Source organism: Acanthochromis polyacanthus, chromosome 21, assembly GCF_021347895.1.
Source record: "Acanthochromis polyacanthus isolate Apoly-LR-REF ecotype Palm Island chromosome 21, KAUST_Apoly_ChrSc, whole genome shotgun sequence".
Taxonomy (NCBI): Eukaryota; Metazoa; Chordata; class Actinopteri; family Pomacentridae; genus Acanthochromis; species Acanthochromis polyacanthus.
The window spans coordinates 12,342,984-12,364,447 of NC_067133.1; the positions used below are offsets into that span (position 1 = coordinate 12,342,984).

At 40.1% G+C, this 21,464-nt stretch overlaps 1 protein-coding gene across 2 annotated transcripts in view; it reads left to right on the forward strand.

The window, feature by feature from the left end:
- setd1a (SET domain containing 1A, histone lysine methyltransferase) overlaps positions 1–20,694 on the forward strand; it is a 30,949-nt gene extending 10,255 nt beyond the window's left edge. For both annotated transcript variants that reach the window (XM_051941437.1, XM_051941436.1), the window contains exons 10-21: positions 704–788; positions 876–1,018; positions 1,339–1,378; positions 1,482–1,674; positions 1,844–1,890; positions 2,520–3,817; positions 4,558–4,912; positions 6,010–6,191; positions 9,817–9,927; positions 16,340–16,459; positions 17,899–18,036; positions 18,147–20,694. In XM_051941437.1, coding sequence (XP_051797397.1) covers positions 704–788; positions 876–1,018; positions 1,339–1,378; positions 1,482–1,674; positions 1,844–1,890; positions 2,520–3,817; positions 4,558–4,912; positions 6,010–6,191; positions 9,817–9,927; positions 16,340–16,459; positions 17,899–18,036; positions 18,147–18,320 — 2,886 coding nt within the window. In that variant the 3' untranslated portion in view covers positions 18,321–20,694. The remainder of the gene's footprint in view (positions 1–703; positions 789–875; positions 1,019–1,338; positions 1,379–1,481; positions 1,675–1,843; positions 1,891–2,519; positions 3,818–4,557; positions 4,913–6,009; positions 6,192–9,816; positions 9,928–16,339; positions 16,460–17,898; positions 18,037–18,146) is intronic.
- Positions 20,695–21,464: the final 770 nt, after the last annotated feature.

Sequence of the window (21,464 nt, forward strand, 5' to 3'; positions counted from 1 at the left end):
CTTATCTCCATGTCTGACTGCTCAGAGTTATGTTTGAGAACGTGAGCCACTCCTTTGTCTATATGCTTGCATGTAATGTACACTTGCCAAGATATATGTCAACATTATCACATAAGATTGAAGCATCGAGAGTTGTTTTTTGGCCTTTTGCCTTTGTTATAGTGCACAGTGGAGAGAAGAGAGGGGGAAAGACATGCAGTAAATGGCCACGGGTCGAACTCAAACCCATGATCGCTGCATCAGGGAACATAGGCCCGTTTATGGGTCGCCCACTCAACCTCTTGAACTACAGGGGCACCCAAAATGAGATTTTTATTCATAATAATAGCAGGATTTTAGGACAACCAAATAAAATCGTGGTCGACTGAAACTCTTCAACCAATCGATTGGTCATAAACCAAGAAATCTGTACATTCTTTCTAGATTAGCTAAATCGACCAGAGTGCAAAAAGTGCACTCTACTCAATAGCCTTATTAGATGAATCATTTATAGACATAAAAAAATAACATTTGTCAGCATACTAAAATATTTTAACATGAATATTCTGTACTGAAATGATAACACTCAGATTCCATCAATGTGCTCCTGCCTGTGTTGATTTCCGAAAATAGAACTATATCACCTCGTGATCCCAGCACAAGAACTATTGAGGTTATGCTGATTTTTTCTTTTTTCTTTTTATGTTCCTGTCTAATTGTGCAGGTCAAAAGGAAAGAACCTCTGGAGCTTGAAGAGGGAGACATGAAGAGGCCGCGACCCTCTACGCCGCCAGATGAAGATGAAGAAGGTTTGTTCTGCCAACATTAAGACTTTTACAGAAGGGCTGGATTAATAGGCCTGGTGCAAACAACTCAAACTGCTGTCTTGCTTCCAGCTGCTGATGGGAGAATGCCAGAGGCAGACAGGCACGGAGCTGAAAGGGACAACAAGAGGAGGAAAAAGAAGCCAAGAAGTCGTAAACCTTGGGAGCTCGACAGTGAGGGGGAGGAAACATCTGATGGCTCGTCAACTGAAAAGGTACGGGCCTTTTTTATTCAAACAGAAGCGACAAAATATATTTCACAAATTTTGTTCGCTTGGCTTCACAGTAATTCATCACTTAGCGTAAATGAGTGTGTAGAAACTTTTTTAAATCATTTATTTAAAAGCAGGCTGAGCATTCTATCAAATATATTTGATCCATATGACGTGCATCAGAGTAGGTTTTTTTTTTGTTTAGTATTAACAATTTGATATTCGTAAGTTTGACAGAAATCACATTGTTGTCATTGTTGTTGTTAGCTAGATGGCAGCATTTCACTTTTAGTGTTTTAACAAAAACCCTTTTTCTTGTGTAGGAGGATGAAGAAGACGAGGAAAGTGAAAAGGAGTCTGATGGTAAAGCACAACCAGTAATCCCTTTACTACATCTTTAAGTCTGGGTTGCTTTTATTTAGGGCAGCAGTGAGACTTATTTTCTTTTTTCTTCTTTTTTTTTAAGATGATGCCCTTAGTGCTGACAGTGATGATGAGAGCCTCTCCTCATCCTCTGAAGGCTCTTCCTCTTCAGCCTCCTCATCTTCGTCTTCTTCTGAGGATGAGGATGAAGAGGAAGGAGAGCGGGCTGAGAGTGAAGGGCCGGACACCATGGATGAGTCAACCATGGACAGCACAATTGAGAAAGAGGATGACAGGTACATGTGGTATCCTGTGTTTCATCCATATTGTCTTTCATCAGTGCTACCAGAAGTACCACAACTGTCCTTAGAAGTGCATTTGGAAACAGTGCATAACACTGAATATTGTGCTTTTTAATCATTCTCTTTTTCTTCCATTACCAAATTCTTGTTGTGTTTTTCTCAGGGAAAACAACGCAGCCACGACCGTTTCAAAGGCAGAGATCAGAACAGGTCAGTCAGCGGTTTTTATCTGCATCATTAAGAAATGCAACATCAGAGCACTTTCCACTGCAGGAACATACGGGCTGTTTTATAGAGGCTCGTACCTTTCTGTATGCTCTGACCACAAAAGAATGCTTATTCAGGTCCATTTTTGTGGGAGGAAAAAAGTGTCTATTGCAGTGTGGGAATCTGTAAGCCTCTGTGGTCTGGGTGCTGAGTAGTTAAACTCTGAAGGAAAAAGAGACTTCAAGCAACATTTTTTTTTGCCATTTCCATGTCTTCATTGAGTAGCAGTCTTCTCTAACATTGACTCTATATTCAGCATGTAGGCTAACCTAACAAACCCTATGTCATTTTTTTGCCATATGCTCTCAGAGCTGAAGTTACATATACTACACCTATTTTCATGCACTCTGAATTAACGCAGCGGTCGAAGCTGTTGGATCCTACAGTAATGGAAACAGATAGCCTTAAATGACTAATTTTCTGTAAACGTTTGTCCTATCTTGCATCAACTCCAAGTCTTTGCAGTGGAATGCTGCCTCTTCTATTATCAAATGCACATCAACTAATGCAAAAAAGATAAAAGAATTATGTTCAGTTTGGATCAGTGTGTCAATACTCTCTTCTTCCCTCAGGTGGTTCAAAAGACAGCAAGGCAGATACAACCGCAGCACCGGCCAAGCACCCGACATCACCACCGTACCCACGCCCTTCGTCCCCAATTGTTCTTGTGCCACCTCTCAAGAAACGCCGGAAGACTGTCTCATTCTCCACAGACGAGAACGACAGCAAAACGCAACTGCCAACCGCACCACAATCCCCACCTTCGTCACAAGCGGCGGGAGAATCTGCCCTCCTCTCTGGCAAGCTTCCAGACTCTCCCATCGCTGCTGCCCCCTCATCTCGTCCCAGTCATGGTATCCAGCTGCTCCCCTTTGCCTCCAAACCAGGTGAAGGCAACGCCCTCATTGTTCCCCCCTCTGGTCGGACCCAAGACTCTGAGGAGTCCCGAAAGGGACCCCCTGTTTCTCCCCAGACCACCCCTGTCAAATCCCCTGGCAAACGAGGTGCAGGCAAAGACTCTCCCAAATCTGCTGCCCCTCCTGTCATGGTTTGCCGCACAGTGCAGAACCTGCCACTGGATCACGCCTCGATGTGCAGGATGGCCTTCGAGGAGGCCCCACCTCTACCTTCAGGCAACAAACGGTCCAGAGGCAGACCTCGCACACCCAGCATGTCTGCTTCTTCCTGTCACTCCCTCAGAGAGGAAGACGAGGATGAGGAGGAAAGTGAGCAGAGGCTGAGGCTCAGGGAGCAGCTGGGCGCCTCTAGCCTCCTGCAGCTGGCCTCTGCCTCAACCACTGACCTGTCTGTGTTGGCCGACATCGCCTTGAAAATGGACCCTGATGCTGGGGACTCTGAGGAGACAGAGACATCTGATGAAGCAGAGGAGCAGAAGATGGAGGAGGATCTCTTCTCGCCGGAGTCGCTGGCTCTAGTTATGAGCCCAGGGGGTGTAATTGTCCTCATGGAGCACAACTACTGCAAACCCCCTGTTCTCTCAGCACCACCTGCTACCAAAAGGACTTCCTCCAGACAAGATTCTTCTGTCTTGCTCCCAGCAGACCTCAACGCAATTTCTGGGGTCCTTGAAGCGCCAGAGGAAGTCATTGGAGAGGCGCTACCGTCCAGGGGAGACACAGGAGAATACTTGTCTGCAGTGGGAGTGCTTTGTGATTCTGAGGATATGGGCCAGGTTGCAGCTGTATCTCCATCGTCAAAGAAGAAGAAGAACCTGGTTGGCAAAGGTTTGGAACTTGAACAGGATAAGAGCAAAAAGAGGAGGAGGAAAGACAAAGAAAACCTCGAGGTTCATCACGCAAAAAAACAGAAGGAGCAGCCAGGAAAGAAGCAGAGGAAGCGGAAACTGGAGGTACGTGAAACTTAATCTGTTTTGTTCCTGTAAATGTTTGAGGATGTCTTAATCATTTGCAGCGTCACAATCTGTCACAGAGGTGTCTTGTACAATAGAAATGTGACTAATTTTTAATTTTAGGTTTCTGTAATGGTGACACAAATAGACTTGTGGTGTTTTTTTTGGTGGTGTCTCATATCCTCAGGTGACGAAATGACAAGATTATTCTGTCCTGTGCATGCACTAAGACCAGCAGCATATTTAGATTCAATTACATAAAAAGCAAAAAGTGACACGACCAGATTAATTTAGCCATCCTGCTTGTGAGATTCTCAGCGTGTTTTGGCCCGAAGACATTTTCAGAGGAGCAGACAGGGTTGCAGAGATGTACTGAGCCCTTAGCAGTGCTCCACAATACAACTAATGAGGCTCAGTGATGCAGTTAGCACAGACATACTGATAGTGCTTCAGTGTTATTCAAAACGAAAGTCAAACAGGTGCTCTGCAACTAACACAGACTACCTGTTTACACCGCAGGGCTTGTTTCCCAAGAACATTTATGTTAGAGCTCAATCAGGCCCTGAACCTGCATAAATGTTAGCAAAATGATCAGATATGTAAGTATCAAGACGTTGTCATTCATTTTAAATTTAGAAAAGGACTGAAGCTAACCAGTGAATAATCATTAGTCACGTGACCAGGCTTGTGTGAAACGATGTGTAACTAAAAGGCCACGCTGCATAACCTTTTCCATACAGGACTCGGACTTTGAGGAAGATGTGGACGTGGAGGAGCTTGAGTCGGGGGAACTGTCCAGCTCAGACACCGAGGACGAGGTGGTTGAAGAGGTGAGGAAGAGCGAGCGTCTCTTTCTGCAGGAGGCGGGGGTGACGTCGTCGCAGCGCTGGCCGAAACCCGTCCCGGCACCCGAGCCACCAGCCCTGAAGTTTGACAACCGCAGTGAGTTTGAGCAGATGACCATCCTGTACGACATCTGGAACTCTGGACTGGACGGCGAAGACCTGATGCTGCTGAAGAAGACCTACGAGAAGCTGCTGCAAGACGACCACGGCTCCGACTGGCTCAACGACACTCACTGGGTCAACCATACGAATATCCTTTTCAGTGTTTTAAATATGTCTGATAGCTGGGGATAACTTCCACATCAATTCCACAATGTCCAAGGAATCTTTGACTTAAAGTCCAATGTCACGAAAAGACATTTTGGGATTGTTATAAACTTGAAGGTATAAATAGTTTGCCTCCCAGGTTTACAAATGAGTAAAAATTCCACCAAATTGTGATCCTACAAATCCTTAACCAACATTTTAATCAATCAGGCTCAGACTTTGTATATTTCTGCCCCCTCATTGCTTGTAGGTGAGTCATTTAGAATAAGCAGATGCCTCTTCATCCACCAGGTTTTTTTTATCTTTTGCAACTGTTTCTCTTAACTCTGGCTGCATGAGTACGTGCAAGCATGTGAGGAATTCTTAGTGTTGCTGAAAATTTGAGAGACACACTATGGGGGACTTGTATTATTTTCCGAAACTGTATTTTAACCCTCGTGTTGTCCTGCAGGTCAAAATTGACCCAGTTTAAAGTTTGAAAATGTAGAAAAATAAATATATTTTCACAGTGAAACTTCCGATGTCCACATTTTCAACATTTTTGGGAAATCTTTGATCATTTTTGGTGGGAAAAAAAGAAATGTTAAAAATGTTTCTTTAAGAACTTTCACAAAAAAATTTGCTGGATTTTGGATGATTTTTTTGTGAATGTACTTAAAGAAAATATTAGAGGTTTTACTGATATATATGTAATCACTTTAGATGTTTTTGGGATTTTTTTTGGAAGATTTTTACTCATTTTTTGAAAATATTTACAAGAATTTTCTTGCCAAATTTGGGTGATTTTTTTAAAAATCAAACTTTTAAGTGAAAACATAAGTAATTAGTAGAATTTTTTTCCTGAAGATTTTGCAAATTTTTTGAAATTTTGGGAATTTTTTGCTGAATTTTTGGATTTTTTTGCGACAAAGAAACAATATTTTTTGATGCCCGTAAATGAGGACAACAGGGGTGTTAAACCACTAAGTAGCTTGTGTAATTATATTATTATTATTTAGCACAATTTTCAGGCATGGATAGTTTTTAGTATTCCTAGTATCATTTGGTTCCCTGCCTTTGCCCTTGACCGTTGACCTGCACTAACCAATCTGCCGAACCCTCGGCGTAAAAAGAAGAGTGCGGATGGACAGCTGCGCGAGCATGTGACCGGTTGTGCCAGGAGTGAGGGCTACTACGCCATCAGCCGCAAGGAGAAAGACGTCTACCTGGACCTGGACCTGCCCGAGCAGGTCATCCGGGAGGTGGAGAACGTCGACACCTCGGTAGGCAGAGTCCTGTTTTTGTTTTGTCTCTGCGGCATAGATTACTTCACATGTTTGTCTATCTACATTATGCCACATTTGAGAAATTAGTTTTTCCATTTATATAACAGCAACAAGCTCGTATGTAGGTCAGATGAACTTGTTTAGGCCTGTTATACTGGCACTATTAAAGCAGCAACCACAAAAATTGCAGTAGGATACGGTAGAAAAATTGATCTGTCCCGCTTCAGACTGCAGTACCAGCACTTTTTATTGGCATGATGTTCACTCCTCTTCTTGTTGAGATTGCAGGGTCTGGTGTACGTGGTCCTACAGTAGTTGTTGCTTGTCGTGTTGAGAAAACAGGACAAAATCTGGGTTAAGTTAGTCACACAGGGCTTGCTAAACCCTCTGAATCAGGCTTACAAAGAGAATTAAAATGTTAGTGTGGAAGCAAAGTTTGCAAGGAATCCTGATGTGAGTCCAAATAACCACATCGTTTGGAAAGAAATGATATCTTCCAGCTCTCAACCGGCTCTGTAAACAGTCTTCAGGGGGCCCAGCAGTTGCTTAGTATTATTATTATAAAAAGTGAATATGATGCTTGATAACACCCCTCAGGAGTTTAACTGGCAGGGAATTGAGAACTGTTGGCCCTCAGTCACTTGGCTCAGTTGAACTGGTGATTATAAGAGTTGGGATAAAAACTGATGACTTCCAAAAGGTAAAGAGGGGCACTGGTAGATATGTGGAATAGCAATATGGATTCTCAGCTCTTAACTTCTACACCATTTGCGTTGGCAAGTGCAGAGTTATAGCACAATGCATAAACATAAAACACGACAAGGCACTTTATAAACAATATGTGTGTATTACTCCTAATCAGTGACAGATTAGTGAAAAGTTTTCCAGAATTGCATATTACCAGCTGTCTGAAATTTAATGTTAAATCAAACCATCTTTGCTGTGGTGAATGAAAACTGTTTTTTGTGTTTTAAAGATGCTGTGGCAGATACGTCAGTTTATACTGTTCGTTTCACATTCAAACAAGGTGTTTTTATTTATATACACAAAACTTAGAAAGCAGATTAATCAAAAATAGAAATGTTCATACAATTTTACCATTAGCGATAACCTAAAGTCCTGTATTTTGTTAATAAATATTACGGAATAAAATGAAACTTGTCATTTTAAACATTTGAAAACCCTGTTTGCACAAATTTTACTTGCAGCTACAGCAGAAGTGTCTGTGTGTCATGAAGCTGGTATGAACTGAGGAAGGATTGTAGCTGTTCTGTGAGGCAGATGTCTGGCAGATGTTCAGATGTTTATTGCACACGAACACATAGCAGTAGGTTTCAACATTGTTTCCACCAGAGAAAAAGCCCAACCTACCCTTTTGACTTAATCAATAAATATTTCTTCTGCTTATGCCACATGCTTATGCCAAACGCTGACCGTCGACCACAGTTTCTCTGCGAAGCACGTTTGTCCTTGTGTATTTTTCAACCCCGACCAATGTCACATCTGTACACAATGTTCTGGAAGGGTTTACTGTGTAATTATCTTTTACTGCTTACTTGCAAAACTTAACCAAAATTGTTACTGTAAAGCAAACTTTATTGTAAGCCAGAAAACATATTGTACCTTTCCAGTATTTACAACCAGATCTTGGATCATGAATCTGAATACACTTAACAGAGAATTAAAATTTGACACGTTCCGTCCATATACACCCCGGGAAGTTTATAGGTGTGATAATTGTATGGGTGTATTGTTGTTTGCGATGTGGCTGATGACTTGTTGTTTTATATATTTATTTAAATTTTGAAAATGACAGTTTTCTTGTCTTTAGTTTGACTATATCGCCTTTTTTAAAAGGTGCTGTTTCAAAGAGAATCCCATGTTTGCTTTGTCAGATATGTAGGGAAAAAACATTTTAGTTGATACACTTATTTTTTCAAACTACTATCTAATAATATGTTTGTTTTTACTGTGCAAATTGCATATGTGTCTTTACATTTTAAGTTTTAGTCCTCAGTTCTTATTGTCCGTGTCTCTCTTCAGCACACACACATTTTTAACACATTACTCTGTCCAATATTTAGTCATGTTTCACTTTTTTTTAAAAATTATTTTTAGCTTTTAGTTCCTTCTAAACATATCTGTTCCTCTTGTATAATGACGGCAAGTAGAGTTCAGGTCGCATCAGGAACAAGAGAATTCGTTTCGCTCCCTTTTTGATTTTCCACGTGATGCACCAACGCTGACCCTGTGTACAGTCAGTATTTCTTCACATTCTTCCAGATTGTTGTTAGGGAGAGTGGAAATAATTGTCCCGTATTTGGTGTTCGTGTGGTTTTCAGGGGAAAATCTCCATAGCTGTGTTGTGCTGCAGTGCAAAACATGGAGTTGCCTTTAATGTGTTTTCCGTAGTGTCTGTGTTGTGCAGTAGTGAGTTACACGGTGTGCCTGGACACCATATCAGTTATCATCTTCTGTCTTGATCAAAGCGACTCAGTGACTTTGTGGCGTCAACACTGTTTTGAGTACATTCTGTGTCTGCCACATGTACACAGAGATGTGGGTTAGTGAGGAGTAAATGGTGTTTTCAAAGCACACATCCATGTTTTTTGAATGTTTCAGGGAATATGTTTAGTACTAGTACATTCTGAATTTGTTTTGGTATATTCAGGTGATAGTTTGAAGAATAATGTTAGTTTGAAAACGTGACACGAAAAAGGAGAGATAGCAGGTTCAGGGCTGAAGGTTTAAAGTCTCAGAAGCTGAATCAGAACATAATTTTTGTCATTTTTTCACACAATTGTGCGATTTCATTCAGCAGAAGCTTTTATCCAAAGCGACGTACTTTTGAGAGTCGATGCAACACAATCAAGCATCAGAGGCAACTTTGTCACCCGTTATTTTTTTTTTTCATGCATTTGGCTTTTCCTCATGGTTTGACATTTGTCCTACCATTGTACTGTTGATCAGCTTCTACTTGTGTTTCTTTTTCATTTTTACGTAATAATTTCACGCAGTTTTAGCACTTTGTGGCGTTTTTAAAGGTTTGTTCAGTTTAAAACATCCTTTAATAGTTGTTGAGTTGACATCATGTACAGCAGGGGTGTCAAACTCAGTTCCTGGAGGGCCACTGTCCTGCATGTTTTAGATGTTTCCCTCTTCCAACACACCTGATTCAAATGATCAGCTTATCATCAAGCTCAGCAGAAGCCTGATAACGAGCCTGATCATTTGAATCAGGTGTGTTGGAAGAGGGAAATATCTAAAACATGCAGGATAGTGGCCCTCCAGGAACGGATCTTGACACCCCTGATGTACAGGAAACGCTTGTCCTAATGTGCATTGCTTGCATTTTTTGGTTCCTTCACAAAGCGCTGCATCAGTCATGAACATGTTGTGTCTCACTATAGTTTAGCAAACTATGCAAAAATAGAGGAGAAACTTTCCTCCATCTCCGGTGATGCCATTTCCACTCTTATCTCTGTCACCTCACCCACACTGACATGTAGAAATTGAGGTCAAGGTGCATCTCTCGCTGAGTTTCCTACAACTCAAGGCCATGTGATAAAGGGATATTGAGACTTTTTTTTTTTACAGCTCTTTCATGTTTGTTTCCTGCCAGGGAGCCAATCGAGTGCTATCAGAGCGACGTTCGGAGCAGCGCCGCCTCCTCACCGTCATCGGCACCACGGCTGTCATGGACTCTGACCTGCTCAAACTCAACCAGCTTAAGGTACAACCTCCTACATCCATGGTATTACATGTAGCCGCTGAATCACAAGCAGACTCTGCAGCTTTCAGCATGTTGTTGGACATTATAGCTCGTCATTGTACACACGTGGACAAAATTGTTGGTACCCCTCAGTTAAAGAAGGAAAAACCCACAATTCTCACTGAAATCACTTGAAACTCACAAAAGTAACAATAAATAAAAATTGATTGAAAATTAAATAATCAAAAACAGCCATTACTTTTGAATTGTTGATTAACATAATTATTTAAAAAAACAAACTAATGAAACAGGCCTGGACAAAAATGATGGTACCTCTATAAAAGATTGAAAACTATTTGACCAGAGTGACATGATTAACTCAGGTGTGTCATTTAATTGACATCACAGGTGTTTCCAAACTCATAATCAGTCAGTCTGCCTATTTAAAGGGAGACAAGTAGTCACCCTGCTGTTTGGTGAAAAGGTGTGTACCACACTGAACATGGACAACAGAAAGCGAAGGAGAGAATTGTCCCAGGACATCCGAAAAAAAATTATAGACAAACATCTTAAAGGTAAAGGCTATAAGACCATCTCTAAACAGCTTGAAGTTCCTGTGACAACAGTGGCTCATATTATTCAGAAGTTCAAGACCCACGGGACAGTAGCCAACCTCCCTGGACGTGGCCGCAAGAGGAAAATTGATGACAAATTGAAGAGACGAATCGTTGGAATTGTATCCAAAGAGCCCAGAGCAACCTCCAAAGAAATTAAAGGTGAACTCCAAGGCCAAGGTACATCAGTGTCAGATCGCACCATTCGTCGTCGTTTGAGCCAAAGTGGACTTCATGGGAGACAACCAAGGAGGACACCACTGCTGAAAAAAACTCATAAAAAAGCCAGACTGGAATTTGCAAAAATGCATGTTGACAAGCCACAAAGCTTCTGGGAGAATGTCCTTTGGACAGATGAGACCAAACTGGAGCTTTTTGGTAAGGCACATCAACTCTATGTTCATAGACTCAAAAACCAAGCATACGAAGAAAAGAACACTGTCCCTACGGTGAAACATGGAGGAGGCTCAGTAATGTTTTGGGGCTGCTTTGCTACATCTGGCACAGGGTGTCTTGAAAGTGTGCAAGGTACGATGAAATCTGAAGACTATCAAGGCATTCTGGAGAGAAATGTGCTGCCTGGTGTCAGAAAGCTTGGTCTCAGTCGCAGGTCATGGGTCTTCCAACAGGACAACGATCCAAAACACACAGCCAAAAACACCCAAGAATGGCTGAGAGAAAAGCGTTGGACTATTCTAAAGTGGCCTTCTATGAGCCCAGATCTGAATCCCATTGAACATATGTGGAAGGAGCTGAAACATGCCATTTGGAGAAGACACCCATCAAACCTGAGACAACTGGAGCTGTTTGCTCATGAGGAGTGGGCCAAAATACCTGTTGACAGCTGCAGAACGCTCATTGACAAATACAGAAATCGTTTAATTGCAGTGATTGCCTCAAAAGGTTGTGCAACAAAATATTAAGTTATGGGTACCATCATTTTTGTCCAGCCCTATTTCATTAGTTTGTTTTTTTAAATAATTATGTTAATCAACAATTCAAAAGTGATGGCTGATTTTGATTATTTAATTTTCAATAAATTTTTATTTATTGTTACTTTTGTGAGTTTCAAGTGATTTCAGTGAGAATTGTGGGTTTTTCCTTCTTTAACTGAGGGGTACCAACAATTTTGTCCACGTGTGTATGCGTACCGTCCGTCCTGACAGACTTTCGATGCTTGCATTTACCAATAAATGATCCCAGTAGTTCCAGAAAGTCATATTTCAGCATTGAAACATACTTGAATGACTACAAAACATCCTGGTACAGTGCGTAGTAGAGATGACGGATGTGTGATTAAGTCTTTCAGGTTATGCTAATCCTACGCGCTTTGAGTAGGAGGCAGCTGGACCTATTTTGGTTGTCGAAGAGGTTTCATGTCTCATCCAACAAGCCCGCTTCCGTCCTGATTGGTGGGGAAGTAGGATTAGGCGTAGGTTTCCGGTAAACTTCAGTGTTGAAGAGTTTACGGGAAACCCACACATACAGACTAACACCTACTCTTAGACTCGAGCCACCCACTGGATCTTAAGCTGGCGGTTATCAAAACCCTACACCACTTTCCTGACTGTGTCTTTTCCCCTCAGACAAAGGGGGTAAATAAAGACGCGCACACATCTGAGGAAAGCTCTTAAAACCTGTGAATATCTCAGCTGGGTTTTTATGTGGTCAACAAAGAGATCCGGGACAAACAACACACAACATCAGACAGAGAAGAAAAGAATAGGCCTAGCAACACTGTCTTATGTGTTGCCATTGTGTTCGATCAAGTGTTTCCTCCAAAACACAACATCCTGGTACATTTCAGACCCACAAGCCCTCATAAACAAAAGCTATTGCTCCTTTATTGTCCAACAAACAGAGCAGTGTTTTATATGCAGTTCAGTGCACCAATGACAGCACAGACCTGTATGTAGACTCAAGAGTCACACAATACAGCAGTGGTTCCTCCCTATCCCAAATGTCATGATTACACCGGTGAAACAGGTTTGAAATGTCCTCATAGGGTACGGCTCAATAGAATAGAATAGAGCACTGCAAAAACTCAGCATCTTACCAAGTCTGTTTGTCTTATTTTTAGTCAGAATGTCTCATCCCACTTGATTTAAGGTAAATTCACTTAACGAGACATTTCAGCAAGATAGAGGGACTTGTTTGAAGAGAATGCATCTTAAATATCTTGTTTAGTCAAACAATCTTGAAATGATCTTGTTTTAACCCTGGTGTTGTCCTGCGGGTCAAATTGACCTGTTTTAAAGTTTTAAGATGTGGAACAAAAATAGATATTTTCACAGCTGTTTCTCCTAACCCTGGCTGCATGAGTACGTGCAAGCATGTGAGGAATTCTTAGTGTTGCTTAAAATTTGAGACACACACTATCGGGGACTTGTATGATTTGCCGAAACTGTGTTTTAACCCTGGTGTTGTCCTGCAGGGGAAAATTGACCCGGTTTAAAGTTTGAAAATGTATAAAAAAAGATATATATTTTCACAGTGAAACTTCTGATGTCCACCTTTTCAACATTTTTGGGAAATCTTTGAACATTTTTGGTGGGGAAAAAAAGAAATGTTAAAAATGTTCAAGAACATTCACAAAAAATCAACCAAAATCCAGCGAAATTTGCTGGATTTTGGTTGATTTTTATGTGAATGTTCTTAAAGAAAATATTAGAAGTTTTACTGATATATATATATATATATATATATATATATATATATATATATATATACTGTATATGTAATCACTTTAGATATTTTTAGGATTTTTTTAGAAGATTTTTATTAATTTTTTTTGAAAATATTTCCAATTTATAGATTTTTTTTTAAATTTTTATTTTGTGCCAGATTTTTTTAATGAAACGTTTAAAGGAAACTTTTAAGGAATTTTCCTCCTGAAGGTTTTGCAATTTTAAAAAAAAAAATTGGGGCAATTTTTGCTGAATTTTTGGAATTTTTTTTTTCAGACAAGGAAGCAATATTTTTGGTCCTGTAAATGAGGGCAACAGGAGGGTTAAGACACCTAAGCTTGACAATCCTGGTAAAATAAAGCTTAAAATAAGTTTTCCCAGCTAATTTTAAGATCTCAATATTCTAAATATATCTTATTTCAAGAAATCTCACCAAACCATTTTTCAGTTGTTCTATTGGCAGATTTTTTCACTCATTTCAAGGTAAAAGTTCTTTGAAATAATAATATTTTTTTTTTTCTTGTTCTGAGAGGGACTTTTTTTTTCTCCAGTGAGTTTATTGCCACAGTACAGCTACATTGGAATTCTTCTACGTGACTTCATGTCAAAAAATCATTTAGCAACTATTTAAAAAAAAAAAACGAACCCTCAAATACATCACCCTACAACACATTATCAGTGCAAATATTAGCACACATAGATAAACAAAAAACACAATAATCAATAGAATACTTTTTTTCAAAGGTACTTATTACACATTTGTCCATTATAATTTGTGTGATGATGTGATATTTTGATGTTATGCCATGTTATAGTACCTCCCCCCCAATGTCACTTGTCTGATGGTGGCTGGGAAAAACCTGTTAATGTAAATGAATGAATGAAATGTGAACGCTGGCACAAGCTATTGCCAACAAAAAAATCTTTTTCATGGTGCTTCATTGCGAGCTAAACCTCCATAATACTTTCTGTTCACTGACCACCCCATGGTCCCAGTGAATGTCTGCTTGGACCGCTAAAACCTGATGCTTCAGCTCGTCTGCAGTACATTGAGCATGTTAGACAATGCATGGGCTTAGTCTTGTGCCCAATATATTGTATTTGGTTAAATTATTACCAACAATTAATTAATTTATGGATAATTATTGGCATCCCTTGCTCTCTACCGCCCAGTTCAAACTGCGGTGGTCTCTTGGATGAAGTGAAACATCTTCAAGAATCATAAACAGTCCAGCTGCCATCTACTGGAGCACTTAACATTCAAGTACAAATAAAGAGCTCTCTTTGGCTGTCACTTTGATTTGTTTCAGCACTAAACTAAGCAGAAAAACAGATAAGTCTTTGCTGGCCAAACATAATGTCTTCATCAGTTGATATGATAAAAAGAACTTGTTTATCCACAGCATGTTTAATGTGGGTGAAGCCACAAACAAAGAAAATGATGTCCCCTCAGCTTTCTAGCACATTGTCCTGTGCATAATGCAGCATTCAAGAACACTAGAAATGAGAGCAAACTGCTGTCCGGCAATCGCCAGCTATTTATAGGTTCACATGCAGTTTGCTCACAGACGTTTTTTATTTTTTCCACCAACAAAAAATAGACCTGGCAGCTGCTGTCAAAGTGGTGATGTTTGCAGTCTAAACTTCTGACTGGAGGATGTAGAGGTTTTTAGCTTGTTTGCTCACAAAACCTCAGATGTAAATAAGTGTGCATGTGATTTTTTTTTTTTTTTGTTTAGTTTTTACCGAAGATCTGTTTTTCTTGCTTCAGATGTTTGTGCAACGTGAAGTTCAGAGTCAGAGAGCTACTTCAGTGTTGAACATAAACTACCAATCAAAAGTATCGCACATCAGCAACACCCTAAAACTGGGCGGTGGTCCAGTGTTTGGGTGGAGGGCATTTTGCACTGGAACTGTGATAAATGCATCAGATGAAGGCATGGACAGCTGAACTACTAAAATCAACTCTCTTCTTACATGTACTGTAAATGGCATGTGTTAGGTCATTTAGTTATTCTAGTGAACATGCAGCTCGCTGTGTAACAACACATTTGCTGATTTTCACACATAGTTCACACACTGCAAAAACTGAAAATCTTACCAAGTCTGTTTGTGTTATTTTTAGTCAAAATGTCTCATCCCGCTTGATTTAAGATAAATTCACTTAACAAGAGACATTTCAGAAAGATAGAGGGACTTGTTTTCAGACAATGCATCTTAAATATCTTGTTAAGTCAAGCAATTTTGAAATTATCTTGTTTTAACCCTGGTGTCGTCCTGCGGGTCAAATTGACCTGTTTTACAGTTTGAAACTGTGGAGAAGAAAATATTTTCAAAATGAAAGCTTCCACGTTTTCAAAATTTTTTGGGGGGGAATTTTTGATGGAAAAAAAGAAATATTTTTTAAAAAGTTTCTTTAAGAACATTCGGGGAAAAAATCAACCAAAATTTGTGAAACTTCTTAAAAAAATATTAAAACTTTCACTGCTCTGTATGGAATCACTTTAGATGTTTTTAGGATTTTTTTGGAAGATTTTTATCCATTTTTTGAAACCATTAGCAATTTTTATATATTTATTTTTATTTATTTTTCTTGTCAAATTTGGGGATTTTTTTTTAAAAAAAATTAAACTTTTAAAGAATTTTATTCCTGAAGATTTTGCATTTTTTTAATAGATTTGTGGAATTTTGTCCCATAAATGAGGACAACAGGAAGGTTGAGACACCTAAGTTTGACAGTCCTGGTAAAATGAAGCTTAAAATAAATTTTCCCAGCTAATTTTAAGATCTCAATATTCTAAATATATCTTATTTCAGAAAATCTTACCAAGCCATTTTTCAGTTGTTCTATTGACAGATTTTTCCACTTATTTCAAGAAAAAAGTTCTTTAAAATAAATTTTTTTTCCTGTTTTGTGAGGAGCATTTTTTCCCGTGCAGAACAAGTGTCAGCTATTCTTAAAAATAAGTTCAAGCTCCAAATCTTTTGCTGCTTAAGGCTAAGACCCAACGCCCCAGGGAAGTAATTAAAATTGCCCTTTTTACTTGAGGTTCTATTCACGCCAAGGCCTACATGCTTCATATATTTCTACAAAGACTATTGTTAAAGTGCGTCCTGTCTATTCTTCTGCAGTTCCGCAAGAAGAAGCTTCGTTTTGGGCGCAGCAGGATCCACGAGTGGGGCCTGTTCGCCATGGAGCCCATTGCTGCTGATGAGATGGTCATTGAGTACGTGGGTCAAAACATCAGACAGGTATGATGTTCACTTTGTATTGAACCAGTGAGCATTTTGTTTGTTGTCGTTGTGTTAAATGTGTCATTCTAGTCCCAGCTATTCAATCTGTAAACATGCACAATTCTTCTCTAAGCACGACACAGGGAAGGACTTTTATTGGTTAATTGTGATATGAAGAATAGGGATACAAATTTTGGACATTAAGAATGAATAATCATGGATGTCTTTTCGTGTCCTTTTTATACCACTGACGCTTCATTTTGGCTGCAAAATGGATCGACTTGTTTACCTTAGGAATTTGAAAAAGACGAAGTAAACACCAGCTTACTGTAGCAAGTAAATAACCTATAAATAATCCACCGTGATTTGATGTCAAAATAATCCTTATGACAGAAATACATGACAAAGTTAGTCCAGCTGCTGGAAACAGCTACTCAGATGTCAGCAGATACTGTTGCAGCGACTTTATCTTTCCAGAAAATTTCTGTTTGTATTTACTGCCACCTCTGAAATTGGTTTATAGTCGGTGCAGAATGTCGCCAACAAACTTCAACACTTTAGTCTGAGTGTTGTTAAAACATGTAATCACATTTCTGCTACTCCCTGACATAAGCAGAGTCTCAGCTATGGGCCTGTTAGCTTTTGACATGTGCTAGCATGAGCTTCAGGTAGCCAGGTAGACGAGAGAGTCGCCAGACAGCTTTATGACAACTTTGTGCTGTGAAGTTCATCAACAAAACAACCAGTTACCACTTAGGCAACAGAGAGGTGCACTTCTGACACAGGTAGCTAACAAACAGAGCTGTAACTCCATCTGATTGAAGAGTGAGAGGCTTCACCTGATGCAGCACGGTGGTCCCCAAACACTCATTTGGTACCAGGCCACACAGAAAGAATAAAAACATTTTTTGTTGTATTTGTTTTGACAGCGTCTGCAGGGTGTTTCATTTTGATAAATGACTAGATCGTCTTCCCATCACTTCCATCTGTGCTCATCTCCTGCGGTTGAATCTGTCAGTTTTTATGCCAGACTCATAAAATAAATCCAGACAAAATTAATAAAACACAGACATCTGGGAAGAAGAGGGAGAGACTCGATGCTCTTAACGGAAGAAAAAGTACATACATATTGAACAACAGAAACTAATTTCATTTGTTTGGGACACAAACAATTATTATTTGTTATGTGCGCAATGACCAGTTTGTATAAAATTTTATTGCTTGAAACTAGTCCACTGTGCAAAAAAAGATATTGGAGACCGCTGCTGTAGCAAATCTACAGTACATTTTCTGACATGCGTCTTCCTCATCAATTAATATATCTTGAGTCACTTTAATGGTAACAATCAATCCAAACATCACCAATAAAAATGACCTGAAAATGAAATGTATTTTTTCAGATATTTCCATGTTGACGTTGGTTTAATGCTAACATGTTCTTTGTGTCGTGCGCTCAGATGGTGGCTGACAATCGAGAGAAGCGCTACACGCAGCAGGGCATCGGGAGCAGCTACCTGTTCAGAGTGGACCACGACACGATCATAGATGCCACCAAGTGTGGAAACCTGGCACGATTCATCAACCACTGCTGCACTGTGAGCCCCTCAAACAACAATCGTCCTCAATCGTTAAATTTACTCTCAGTTGGTTGATGTTAATTTCTGCACCTGTTGCTTATCAGTCTCTCCCTGCTTTCTTCCTTTAGCCAAACTGCTATGCCAAGGTTATCACAATAGAGTCCCAGAAGAAGATTGTGATCTACTCGAAGCAGGCCATCGCCGTCAATGAAGAGATCACCTACGACTACAAATTCCCCCTGGAGGAGAACAAGATCCCTTGCCTGTGCGGAACGGAGAACTGCCGTGGAACTCTCAACTAGTGAACGCTCTTCTCTCCATCATTTGCCAACAGCCAGCCAGATCCGGACACCCGCCACCTTCCGATTCGCCTTCCTCAGAGTGTAACTCAAAGCAAAGCCACTCCCCAACACCCCCTGCTTCTCCTCCGGAAAGCCTCACAGTCATTCTCACGTTACTTTGGAAACACAGACGCACACACTTGCACTTTTCACGCACACTTTTCATTCTCTCTGTGTTTCCACACGCTGGTGTTTGGTGGGTTTGTGTAATGTGGCTCGTGAATATTGAAGGAGGAGGCCGGCAGTGTCGTTGGACTTTGTGTCAGAGCAGGTTGTTCCTTTTAGCCCAGGCGTGAAATGCGTCTCTGTTTCAACGCCAACATCCATTTAGAGGAAGACGGCGACACCTAAAAACAAAACAAACAAAAAAAATCCACCGGTGTCTTGTGTCTTGGTCAGCTCACAGCCCGGGATCACTCCTCCAGTGTCAAACCCCACCCCCCCCCCCGTACAGATCCGCACACAGACGCACAGGAATACCAGACCAATTCAGGGTTTTTAAAAGCGCTCGTTACGGGCGCACTTTTAAGATGACAAACTTCAGTCAATTTGGTCTTCGGTTATGCAAGATTTCCAAGTGTGAAGGTTGTTTTGGAGCTTTTTTTTTTTTTTTTTTTTTTTTCAATTTCATTTCATAGTATTATATAATGATATTACTATTGCTGTTATTAATGGTATTGTTACTTAGTTGCATTAGCTGTAAGTATCTTACAGTGAAATGAGCTTCAGTGTACCCACCCACTGTCCTCAGTGGCTTTGTGATTCACCAGCCCTATAAAACTGTCGTCTCCTCCGCTGTCCGTTGCTCTCCTGATTTGCCCCAAGCTTCCGTCTGGATGAGTGAAGATTTTTTAACTCCCCCGTGAAAATATATGTCAGTTAAGTTCCAGCTAGAAGCTTACTTCTTTTTTCTTTACATCAGAAAAACATAGAACTGGCTCACGTCCTTTTTTTTTAAAAATTTTCTCCCCAGGTCATGGACACTGATGTACTTGCTTTTAACGCCTTTGCGTGCTCATCGTGGCCCCCTTGCACATTCTAAGAAATTTGTGCTAAGTATCTGTGAAATTCTGTTCAGCACAGTATCAGAAAGTCGTGTCAGCAGCTGTTTTTGAATCGCAGCAGCTTTGGAAACTCTCCATTTCTCCTGCCGTAGTTTCGACATCAGCAGTACTGTAACCCACTAAAGCTTAACTATGTTGACAAGGAAGATATTCTGTCTGCAGATGGGTGTGATTCCACCAGAATCTCTCCTCTTGTGAGTGTACTTTTTAATTCTGTACACAGGACGTTGGTTTTATGTGCACATTGGTCAAAGGCATTTGGATCAGTGACCAAAGTCAACAAAAGGTCTTTTTTTATCGAGCGTTTGCTTGGTGGGATGCCAGTCTGTAGAGGAGTTGTTTTTTTTTATCCACATATTTTGTCTCGACAGGCAGCGTTTTATTTCAGCAATTGGCAAAAGCATTTTCTGCGATTCTTTTGCATATATCCCCTCGTGGATGTATTTTTGAAGTTCTTACGCGAGTCTGTGAGCACTGATGCCGACTCTGCAGCTGTGGTCCACACATGACCAAGTCATCACATGGTGTTTGTTTGTTTACTTGTTCCTTTAACGCTTAGTCACTCTGTGTGTTTTTAAAAAGCACATTTGTTTGATTTGGTCTCGTAATAGGATTAGTTTTGCCGTTTTCCTCTGTGTTGCAGCCCTTTCCAGAACGCATTATTTTATTTGGGAGTGTGTCGTTCACCCCGATCAAACGTCCCTCCTTGGAAAAGTCATCTTGAGGCAAACAAATGTCCGATTTACAGTGTTTGCGGTGTAGATGGTGGAAGGAGTGTGTTTGCGTGGCTGGCAGATGAGCCTCAGACAAGTCTTCGTGTCGTCCCCGTTTTTCTTCTGGCCGCGGCCGTCCCAAGTTTGACTTTGACGTTGAACTTTTAACTAGACTCCTTTTTATTTTCTTTGTTCCCTCCCAAACACAAAATGTGTAAGATATTTCTTGTTGCAATGAAAGCCTTTCAGTACAAACCAACCCTCTTTACTACAGGACAAAAAGATGAAAGGAAAAAAAAAAATCAAAGAAGTACATGTAAATATTGTAGAGGTGTTTGTTTCTCGTAGAAACACACTGATTCCAAGCTGTAAATATGTCGTTCCTTTTCCTCTCTCCATGAGGAGGAAACATGTACATACCTTCCATTCATTTATTTTTTATTGTTTTTTCCTTTTAATTTGATGATTATTTTAATATTATTTGCAATATTTCTCTTGTATTAATGCGTTGGACCCTTTATTAATGGTGCATTAAAATATTTTTTAAATAAATGAAAATCTCCTGTTTTCTAACGGCTCTTCTCTTGCTAGGAACACTGAGCTTCAGATTACTGTATGTAGGTGACGTTCTGTCAATCAGTCAATCAAAATCTATTTATTGAGCACTTTACAACACTCAAGGTGACCAGAGTTCTTTCCAGTTAAAAATCAAACAGTGAAATTAGAATTAAAGCAAATTAAAACAACAATAAAACACCTGTCAAGAAAATCAAATAAGATGTCACCACATTGCTGAGTATTAAAAGCCAGTCTGAAGCATCGTGACTGCTTGTCACGCAAACCGTACGTATAAATAGCAGTCATACTCGACAGGAAACCGTTGCGGAAAGCGACACATCTGCAACATTTCCCGTTGACAGAAGTGAGAGGAAGCTTGAAATCTGGCCTATAAAGCCTAGATTTTGTAAGTCACCTGATGACGACAAAGGGAAGTGGAAAGGTAATCGAGCTCACGGAACAGATGGTGACCTGGGTTTGCAATATCCACATCTGGATGACAAACATCTGTCGAGCCTTTGCTCCCTTTTTCACATCATACATGACGGCATTTCTTAGAAGAACTGAACCGGGAAGTAGCATTTGCGTGTAGGGAAATGCAATTCATGATTTGTTTTTGTGAGTCACAAGACGGCAGAAAAAACTGGAAATGGCAGGATATTGCTTTGCTGCCTGCAGTCACGTTATCAACCACAGCTTATTGCCTTCTTGTTTCAGGGATGACGACAATTGTTTGCAAATACTTTGGTCAAAAACTCACAAACTGATCT